The following is a 10,998-nucleotide window of genomic DNA, read 5'->3' on the forward strand; positions in this document are numbered from 1 at the left end:
ATTTGCAATCTGCAGAAATGTGGCATTACCCTTCTCTAGAGCAGCAGCAGAAGGAAGAAGAAACAAGTAAGATGCCATATTTAGCTTGCTTCAACATTCAGAAACAGCACTGTCCTTCCTTAATGCATTTTGTTAGAAATGCAAACATTCTGATCCTGTGCAGCCTTCCTTCCTCCTCAGCAAACAAGTGTCACGTAGTTAGCTTTATAATTAATATAGTAGGAATATAATTAGTAGAAGCATTTCAGACATTCAGAATGCAACAAAACGTTAACCTATGAGGGACTGAGAACATTTTAAATAAATGAGAATCTAGAGGATATTCATTAAAAGGAAAGGGTTGTTTTGCTTTTGAAAGGGTGAAAAAAAATCTAAACTGGTTGCTCTCCAAAAACAGATCATATCTTTATCTGCCAGAAAAACAAACTATCATATGAGTAAACATTTGAGAGACAAAGCTGGGCCCATATTTACACATTGTGCCCCTCTTCCAACTATTGCTACACACTGGATGTTTGTGAATGGCAACAGAAAAACCCCCAAAACTTATGACCGCTGTAATTGCAATAGAAAGGCTTAATACTTCTGAAATACATCATGCATATATGGGGAGGTCCAAATCTAAAACCTGCCATCACTGTGAGCAATTGGGACCTTTCCAAGAAGACTATGAACTAGAAAACGAGCATCACTGAACTTTCCTCTTCTTTTGTCCTGTCACTCACAACTTCTGAAATAATTGAGAACACCTGTGGTCACTTGCTAAATCAGAACAGTGACAAGAGCAATACGAGCACAGTGTAGCTCCTTCCTTTTTCTCCTACAGTTCTTAAGTGTCTCCAAGTTCAGGATCTGACCCAACACAGTTTCGCTGACTGATTCGTCACTGCTACTTCTACACAGGTAATGATGAATCTAGGAGAGAGAGACAGTGATAAGGACACCACAACCTTATCAGGTTACCTCATATCATCAGCCTCAAAATCCTAAATTAAACAAAGGAGGAGACTTTCTTTTGCCCAAAAAGCATGAAGAGATTTTGAGTGTTTTAAATGAAAACAAAGTCTTCAACAACATTCATATTCAGAAAACTGTGCACCCACTCAATTCCTGCTCAATGGGAAAGTGAAAGATGGACTTTAACCATCTTTCCACCATTTAAAGCATTTTAACAAAAAGACACTCCTGGCCTCTGAATAACACATGGGATGATGTAGCAAATAGAATGAAAGTGACATTCCAGAAAACGTACACAATTTTTACAGCAAACAGAATGGAAAACTACTTAGCATAAAGCAATAGATTACAATCTGTGGATGTGAGCATCTAAGAACACACTGAAGTAAGGGACAAACACCTTTATATTTATATATAACAGCAGGAGTTCAAAAGGAATAAAGCATAACATTGCATTTGTGATCTCACTAACAATTTAAAGCCTACTTGTTTTAATAACTTTGATTCCACTTTGCCTGTCTTAACACTCACATCATGGTGTTCACTCCTATGTTTGAAGACACCTTTTCTCACAAAAAATCTACAGTGTTTAACAAAGCAGGATGACCTGGGTTTCCAGCTAAGGTGGGGAAAGGAAGACAGAAGGGCTATAAAGCAATCCAGACACAATCAGGACATTCTCATCCTCAAGCACTGGAAGCAAAGAGGCTGCTGAGACCTCAGTGCTTGAAAATATTTGTGCAGTTTGAGCACAGTAAGAAAAAGCTGATCAAAAGCTTTCCCCTGCTTCTGAAAGGGTACAGATGAGTACCTGCACACTCCAGATCAAGCTTACTTGTAATTTTCTGCTATCAGTTCTTCAGAGCTCTGAGAGCACAAACCAAACAGCACTTGGTGGCTTCAAGAGGACCTTCCTTCCCAGTGTGCTACAACTGCACCTAAGAGGCTGCAGTAAATGGGGACAGTACTTGTTAGGCGAGATGTCAGAAAAGACCAAGATACAGTGTTTCCAACACAGTATTTGTGTGTCTGATAAATTACTTGAGTTGTAATGGGTGTAGCCTACACATCCATCGCTTAAAATGCTTTCTCTGACTGACTTCGTAGCTTAAAAACATCAACAACAAAGATATAAAATAGGCTATTAGAAATCTAACGGTTGTTAAACATGAAGAGGACCAAAATTCCAGAGCATTTATCTTTTGCTAAAAACGAGAAAAGCACATTAGCTGATATAAATTAACCCAAATGTAAGTATTTAAGTTGACCCCAGCAAACTTCAGGGGTCCAAAAGAGCAGTTCATAATTCAGAGATTAAACTGACTTAAACCTAGCTCACAACTTTACCTCCTGCCAGTGTGACAGAAGTACATGCTACTGCTATCCATCATCCAAAAAAGAAAGCTAACACAAGTGCTACAGCACAGAATTGAGAAGGGCTGCAAGTAACAGACCTTCAGTTCTTTCCACATGAAGCTTTGATTCTTCATCACATTCCTCATCAAATCAGTCTTAGTGATGTGGTGGTAAGTGATGATAAAACAGTAACAGCATCAGTACTCCAAGAAGCCAGCCAGAGAAAGAACTGAAAATATTTCTAAGTGACATGGGATAGTAGACACCAATCCATGCAATATGGTTTTGAAATGACTGCATTGATGCTGACATGATTAAGTGTAAAGGAGGTCAATCATTACAGACCTTTTTCTGCTAGCAGAAAACCATGCTCCTTACAGTTAATTTTTTCCAAAATTTAGATAACTTGGGACAACCAAGCAGTAAGTGAGAAGATGAAGCATCAGACATGACGAGACATTCAGAGCTTCATGCAGAGATGAAACAGCACACAGAGACGTTTCACAGTTTATTTTTATAAGACACTGTTTCAAAACCTCCATATCTCCCATACAGACTCCAAACAGTTGGATGAATAGTAACAAACCCACTTGCAAGCCCATTTGTTAGCCTGTTGAATCACGCCAAACTGTTACACTTCCAAAAATTTACTGTCTTTAGATACATGGCAGGAAAAATCTCACCTCTTTCTCTATCAAAATATCTGAACAGCAACCTGAATGATAAGGATGCTGCTTGGCTGTTTCTAATAAAGCTAAGCATCTAACAGGGTTAGTAGTTCTGATGCTGACCACCACATCCATCACACAGCACGTGCTCTGGCTAAGATGTTACCTCTACAAAACCCTAGCAGTCTGAGAAGAATTTCACAGACGTTAATCATACCACAGAAATGTACAAATACCATCTTCTTACACAGCTCCCCAAAGGAAGGAACCAAGATATTTGAAAACAGCTCTCCACAGCTAAATGAGATAGACTGAGGTCAGGCTTAGATCAGTGCATTTGTAGAGATTGTGCAAGATATCCAGATATGCCTTCTGAAGCTTCCCCTCCCACCCCCAACCCAAGTGGAAAACTTCCAGAAAAAGAAGAAAAGTAACACCAACAGGTGCAGCAATTGCCTTGAACCACATAAGACAAGTTGTATTAGGGGAGAGGATTACAAACAGGTTTTCTTAAACATACATTTGAGGTATATCACCTCAATCTAAACCATACCTGTTACCTTAAACTAAGACTTAATCCTGCTTGAAAAATTCAAGAAAATCTTTTTATTTAGGTAAGACTGTACTTGATGGCTATGGTCTGCTGGTCTCAGACTGCCCTCTTTCTCTCCTTTAAACACCAGAGAGCAGTGCAAGCATTACTTTTTTTGTCATACCAGTAATGCAGCTCTTCTCTCACATAACACTAACTCTCAACAATTGCTAGTTACTCACCCTCAGAAATCAGGACAGATATACACTGTTTTTTTGTTTGTTTTTTTTTTTTGTTTTGTTTTGTTTTGTTTTTTGTTTTTTGTTTTTGAGAGAGAGAGAGAGAGAGAGAGAGAAAGGTCTGCCAGCCTCAAAGAGACAAAAACAGGCTTCCAAGAGAGAAGTAGAACAGAATTAATTCAGATGCTACTTAATGCATTGTGCTAATGTGCATGGGGACAGCCCATAAGAATTGGGACCGGTAAAGTTCTCCCACATGAACCTGTCAGAGACCTCAAGCACTGCACAGTTTTCTTGCTTTGATTTCAAAGATGTGGAAGTTCCTCCTCTCTGCCACCTGGGCCACAAATTACATATCAAAGCCTTTAGACATATCTCCCCACATTCATTCACTGCCCTACAGTTCTTTCAGGCTGAAAACGTCAACAACATAAACCAGCAGAACTGATGACACCCTTCCGGCAATCTCTGCATTTCTGCCCTTCCCTGTGACAGCTCCAGCACCTCTCTGACCCCGCAGTGAGGCTGTTTCCGTGTGCTAAGCTGTCAGAAAAGAACCTCGACAAAAAAAAAAGCAAACAACTTCCTGCTGAGTTAGCAAACTGAAGTGGCTCAGCATGGGATGAGACAAGCACAGAGCAGTGCAGGAGAGGGGCAGCAGGGAGGACAGGAGCACAGTAGCCCCTGCAGTGGTTACTTCCAACCGGTGAAGGCTGAGGCTCAAATACGCTATGAGTCTTTGAGAATAAGGAAAGAACAGGCAGAAACCAGAAGAGACACAATACCGCAAAGAAAAAGACAAGTGACAGCAAACCAGTGACCTCTACCTAAACATTACATTGGTTGATTAGCTATGGTTACAACTTCTTCTGCATTTGATTCTCAAGAATTCCCCCAATACCACGTTTCACCAAAAATCCTAAGTCCCTTACTTGCTCCTGTTCCAAAGCACTACCAGATTCCCAGAAAAGCAGCAAAACTTACCTCTACAGTCACAGCATTACTGCAGTGCAGCGATCTTAAGGTTCATTTCACTGTCCTACTGAACTGGTGAACAGCCAGAGAAGAAAATTTAATAGATGATGTTCAGGTACAGCTTCCCAACACAAGTGGAGAAGGGAATCAAGCAGTACTGAAATGGGGAGAGGCCATTTCCCTACCACCTCCTCTGCTGTCCCTCTCACCCCTGCAGCCTGCTCCTTTCTGAACGAGCACAGACAACGAGAGCAAATCAGCACAATAAGCTGATTTAATGGACTAGCCTAGCAGGATATTCATATATACGCACACCTATACCTTCCGCATCCCTTGAGTGCAATTATTTTTTCCATTTATAGCACCCTGGATGCAGTTACTAAGGAAGGCAGTACAGTGTGCTCAAAGCACACGGTGGGAAGGAGCAGCAAGGAGCAAGGAAGGAGGAAGCGGCCACAGCCAGTGGTCAGAGGAAAAGGTCAGTGCAGCTCATCTCCATTGTGAAACCTCAGCCCTGAAAGGAATGCAGCATCCCCAACATCCTACTGCCCCATCACGATAAACGCCTGCTCTGTACCACAAGCAAGGTTACACACACCTCTGAGCTACATTCAAGTCAAAGAATAGAGCCACTTGAAATCCAGGCAAAGCGGTTGAAAATTCAGATTCAAAGCAACTGTCTTGAATAAACAGATCATATACTCGCTTGTCCTTTGATTTGTCATAGAATTTATGCACTGGTATTATTGGTTCTGACACACAAATCTACCTCTGAAGGACAGTGTCTGTTATTGCACAATAAAGTTTTATTACTGCCCCTCATTAGAAATTTGAAACTTACAACACTGAGAGCTCTCTGAGGATATACTCCTGAATACACTGCAGATTCTTACGTGCTTCTGAGTTTAACTGATTCTAATGGCAGCCTTCCAAGCTACTAGAATAATGTACAACCTGAAGGATTAAAATGTTATGGTATTTATTTACTTAGAAGTCTTCTAAGTTAAGGATCAATGAGACACAGGATCCAAAACTGATGGAAAGGATGCTCAGAGAAGTAGCAGAAAGATCTTTTAAAGGTATTTTAAATCACTTCATAACATTTCCCAATTTAAGGAAAAAACCCTCACTTTGCAGGGGTTGGACAAACCCAAGGTTAACCAGGGCTTGCACATTCCAGGCTGGCACATTCAGTTAGAGGCGAGATATTCTGAGCTATGCTGTGCTAGGAATTACTGCATGGTAGCACTAAGCTTTTAATTCAGATAATATTTAAGAATGGTAAATTCTAAAAGCAAATTATGATACAGAGGCACTCCCAGCGACTCCCCTGTTTATGCAATACTCAGTTTGCTTCTTCAAATCTCTATTCTTGATAATAATTATTTTAGTCTTTGAATCTGCTTCCTTGAAAACAAGATCTAAAGTGCTCTGAATGTTTAAGATAGAATAAAGGTGATCTTTGAATTCAGCAGCAAGCAAACTGTTCCCAAAAGGCACCATCTTTATTCTGTGTCTGGACAACCTTTGGCATGACGTGGTCAGCCCCTGCTAGGCAACACTGATAGGAAGAATCAAAAGAGCACGGCATGGATTTCGTAACACAGTGAGAAGGCCTGCATTTCACACCAAACTTCATTTCTTACATTAACAGAACTTCATCTGGTAGAGCAGCATTTTATTTTCTAATAAGTCTTCTCCAATGCCTGCAATGGACAACCTCATTTATGTTAATTTTGAAGAGAAAGTAATAGACATGAAAATTTCCTCAAGATTTTCTCATATACTTGTGGATTTTAATGAAGCATCTGTCAAATATTTCTAAACATTCTATTATCAATGCAGTCTATTAAAAGTCACTTTTCATGGACATGGTGGAGCCCACAAGCTTATTTTTAAACCACAGAATAGGCCATATTTTATTACCCTAATAAAACAGCGACACAATCCAAAAAACATGAACTAGCCTTTAAGCATCACCGCAATAAATAACTCCATTAATAATGGCTGATAAACTTGCAAATTACTCTCTCCAGTCAGTTCAGATTTATTCAGCATGGTATCAGTACTGCTGGTATTTATACCACTCTGAATTCATTACAATATATTTTATCTCAGCATCACTGAAGATTGCTAATACTAAGTTTGTTAAAGCTACACATCTTCCTTTAGACTTAGACGAGATAGTGACCATCAGCAGTGACCTCTCTAAGGCAGACAACCACAGATGCTGATTTGAAAGTACTTCAAATGTTTTAAATGAAGAATAAGCATCACCGTTTGTGGGCTTGCTGCAAAAGGTTTCAGACTCAACGTATTATCACAGAATCATTCAGGTTGGAAAAGACCTCAAAGATTGAGTCCAACCATGACCTTACTACCCTAACAACCCTCTGCTAAATCATGTCCCTGAGCACCACATCCAAATAGCTTTTAAACACATCCAGGGATGGTGGCTAAAAAATAAAAAATAATAAAAAAAAAACACAACAAAAACCTCACCCAAAAAAAAAAAAAAAAAAAAAAAAAAAAAAAAAAAAAAAAAACCACCTTTTCCTAATTCACCTGGAAGATAGCTCAATTTAAACCTCATTCGAGCAGATCCATCTTTGGTTTGTGCTCTTTCTATCGTGTTATCTGTCTTCATAGACAAGTAACATATGTGGCAATTAGAAGGATATTAATGCACACTGTAATATTAAGATCCACTTGTGTATTCTCTAGTCTAACATAAAATACACACCAGGGATTATCTTTCAATAAGAGCTGCAGTTTCACACAAAATTAACCAAAACACAGCCCGCATCTCATTACTTCTTGGAAGCCCAACTGTGTTCAGAACCAACAATAAACCTGATCTCCTATCTCATAAAAACAAAGTAGAGTAAGCAATACAGACCAGCACAGAAAGGATGCTAAGGAACTGAGGAAGAGATATCCTGACAGCAGGAGAAATCATAGCTGATAAAGCCTCTCATAAGTAACCCCGTTCCCTTGTGAAAAACTCCCCACTAACAACAAAATACAGGAAAAGAGGAAAAAGTTATCATTCCATTTTCTGTTCTTCAGACATTACTTCATTCTTAAGAGCCAATGTACAGAACACTAAAGAACTACTGATTCCAAAATGGCCCCAATGAAGTACTTCAAATGCAAGTCACAAAAAAATAGAAGTTTATTATTTCCCAAACACTTTGTTTCAACTTGTTGACAAAGCTGTAGCAATGCCCACTTGCTACAGTTCAATTCCTGCAGTACTGTAGTCTGTCCTCTTCCTATTATTATACACTACTGCTAATTATGGAGAAACACAACAGGATCAAGGAGAAAACAGTTCCTCTGTATTTGAAGTCAAGGAATCCCAGCACAGCTTTTCTCTTTTCAGAATAAGAAAATTCAAGTTTAAAAAAAAAAAAAAAAGCCAACCACATTTGGTCCAGTTCTACAGCCATATGTTCACATCATACTGACATTATGCACTGATTATTCCAGTAAATGGTTTATTTCCCATCCTTGCAGCCCACAAATCAAATAGCTGGGATAAGAAACTGGAAGACTAATGGCACTATCAAAGTGTCCATTTAAATATGTATATTCCTGAGTACCTTATGACAGACAGCCCATAAGAGCATCTAAAAGCTCTTCAGAAAAGCAAAATATTTATTATTTCAGGATTCAGACTCAGCAAGCTCTAATCTGCAACATTACTACCACTGCAGCAAGGTAATTTGCTTTTATTAAAACTCAGCTGTCGGTGTGAAAGCACTTTGAAGTAGATTTCAAAAACATAATAAAAGTCAGAATCTTATAGCACTTTCAAATAACCACAAGCAACTGCTATATTTCTACAAGTATGAAGGCAACAGCACGGCAGAGAGACGCTCACAAAGCTGTAAAGAAAGAAAAAGAAAACAGCAAGCCAGTACCATAGACTTCTACAGAAAGCCAATCACTGGAGCACGGAAGTTATGACATCTGCCTCAGACTCACACACGAGTCAGTAACGGGAAGCAAATCCACGCGTTATGACCCAGCCTACCGTTGGCATAGGTTTTCAGTAAGAATTTTATGAATGTAAAGCACGGTCAGAGTAGCAATGGAAGCCGAGCACGCTGACAGTCACAGAACCATAACACAGAATGGCCTGGCTCGGAAAGGGCCGCGCAGTTCGCGCAGTTCACGCAGTTTCGAGCCCCTGCCGCGAGCCGTGCTGTCACCGCCGTCTCAGTTGGGCTTTTACTCGCCGACAGCCACCCGCACGCCCGCAGCTCAATGAACTCCGACGCCGTTTTCCACCGCACGCAGCTCAAAGAAATCCTCCTCCGGCACCAGCAGAGCGTTCCGGTAGCCGAGCACGGCAGTCGGAAGGCACACGGCACTAACCCGCCCGCCGCGACGCCTGCCGACAAGCGCTACCCGCCGCCCTTCTACCCGCAATCCCAATCCGACCGAGCCGCGCACTTCCTGCCGGCAGCCGCGGAGCAAAGTTGGAGCGGTGACATTTCCTGAAAGACGTCCCCACTGCTCTCCCCGAGCGGCGTCCTGCTGCAGCGCCTCGAGCACTGCGGAGGAGCCGTAAATAAAAGCTCTTTTCCCAGGGAAGACGCGGCGGCCCTCTCCCGAGCTCCTCCCGGACGCGCAGCCGAGCTCGCCCGGAGCTAGACGCCGTCTCCCGGCCGCGGGATCGGCCCGCGAGGGGAGAAAATGCCAACACAACCAAACTGCTGCTTTGAAGGAGAGCGGCTCGGCGGCACCCCCACTCCAGGCCCGGCCCGGCGCAGGACGGCAGCCGTCGGGCCCCGGGGCCGGAGAGAATCAGGCGCCTCACCGCGCTCCGTCCGGAGGTATCCCGGCGCCAGGCCGGCGCGGCGGGCCCGGCCGCTCCCTACTCACCGGCATCATCTCCGCCGCCGTCCCCCCGCCGAGGCTCCGCCGTGCCGCGCCGGGCCTCTCACGCCGCCGCCTCTCAGCGCGGAGGACGCCGCTCACCCTAGCGGCGGTGACAGGTGCTCCCGCGCGGCTCGCTCCCCGCAGCGGGCGGAAGGAAGAGGCGAAGGCGGCGGCCGGGCTCGCGGCCCCCTCCTTCTCTTTCCCCTCCTCCTTCCTTCTCCTCAGCACGGCGACGGCGGCCTCCTGCCCGCCCGCCTGCCTCCTTCCCCCGACGCTTCCTGCTCTGCTCCGCTCCGCCCGCGCCGCGCCGCCCCGCCAGGGGTTAACCTCCTCCGCCGCCCCATTGGCCGGGCCGGGAGCGCGTGGGGCGGGGCGAAGAGGGGCGCGCTCACGGCGAAGGACGGGGGTGGGCGGGGTGCGTGCGCGCGGTGCACGTGAGGGCTGCGCGCGTGCCCGCGACCGCTTCCCCTTGCGGGGTTCGCCTCGGCCTCCCCCCGCCCCCCGTGCTGCGGTTCTCCCCGCTGTTCCCGGCGCCGCCCGGCCCCCGGGTGTTGCCGCCTCGCTCCCGGGCCGAAGGAAGGGGCATTGGCCCTGTGGGCGGCGCCTGCCCCTGCGTCTCGTTGTATAGAGGTGTAGCAGCGAGATGAAAGCTAACAGCTTGGGAGAAGTCGGGCTCAGCGCTAAGTCAACGCGGCACCATATGTCGGCACTGCAACACATGCTATGTAGATAAAATTCATATTGCTGCGAGTCTGAAATCCTAATCTGAAATCGCCCTGCCCGGTGATGCTTCCCCTGTTTCTGTAGATGGCTGCTTTCCAGTCTTTGTGACATTATTTGTCACCTATCTCGGCTAGGACTGACAAAGATGTTCACCAGGCACGTTCTTGAGAGGACCTCAGGTACTCTTTGTATAACCTTTAAGCTTAAGCACAACAGTACTGATAATAGCTGCGTATTGGCCTCAAACATGAGTTTGTTCATTAGGTTTAACCTATTAATGTGAGTTCCTGTCACAGACAGCTGTAAATTACCTTAATACATACCCGCCTAAGGTTTCAGTGTGCATCCTTGGCAGTGCAGCTGCAGGGATGATCTTTGTGACAGTCAAAGCTGCTGTTCCTCTTAAGAAATTGGTCCTACCAAAAAATCCTTCTGACATCACCAGATAATACTCTATCAATTTAAAATTGTTTTGCAAGTATTATTTAGAATGCTTCCAGCTGACAATACCATCATTATCTGCAAATTATGATTCTACCTCTTATAAGTCTTTAGAAATATGTAAGACTATGATACTTCTGACATCGTAACTTTCTGAGCTACTCAGAATGATCCTGCAACAAAGCTGACATGAAATAAAACAGGCTGTAAGGTGCTC

The 10,998-nt window shown here is 43.8% G+C and overlaps 1 protein-coding gene across 1 annotated transcript in view; it reads right to left on the reverse strand.

Annotated features, from left to right (window-relative positions):
- The window catches only part of PPP1R13B (protein phosphatase 1 regulatory subunit 13B), a 62,368-nt gene extending 52,348 nt beyond the window's left edge, over positions 1 to 10,020 (reverse strand). Inside the window, exon 1 of the mRNA XM_048949500.1 lies at positions 9,621 to 10,020. Coding sequence (XP_048805457.1) covers positions 9,621 to 9,629 — 9 coding nt within the window. The 5' untranslated portion in view covers positions 9,630 to 10,020. The remainder of the gene's footprint in view (positions 1 to 9,620) is intronic.
- Between the last annotated feature and the right edge of the window lie 978 nt (positions 10,021 to 10,998).

The sequence above is a fragment of the Lagopus muta genome, chromosome 6 (assembly GCF_023343835.1).
Source record: "Lagopus muta isolate bLagMut1 chromosome 6, bLagMut1 primary, whole genome shotgun sequence".
Classification (NCBI taxonomy): Eukaryota; Metazoa; Chordata; class Aves; order Galliformes; family Phasianidae; genus Lagopus; species Lagopus muta.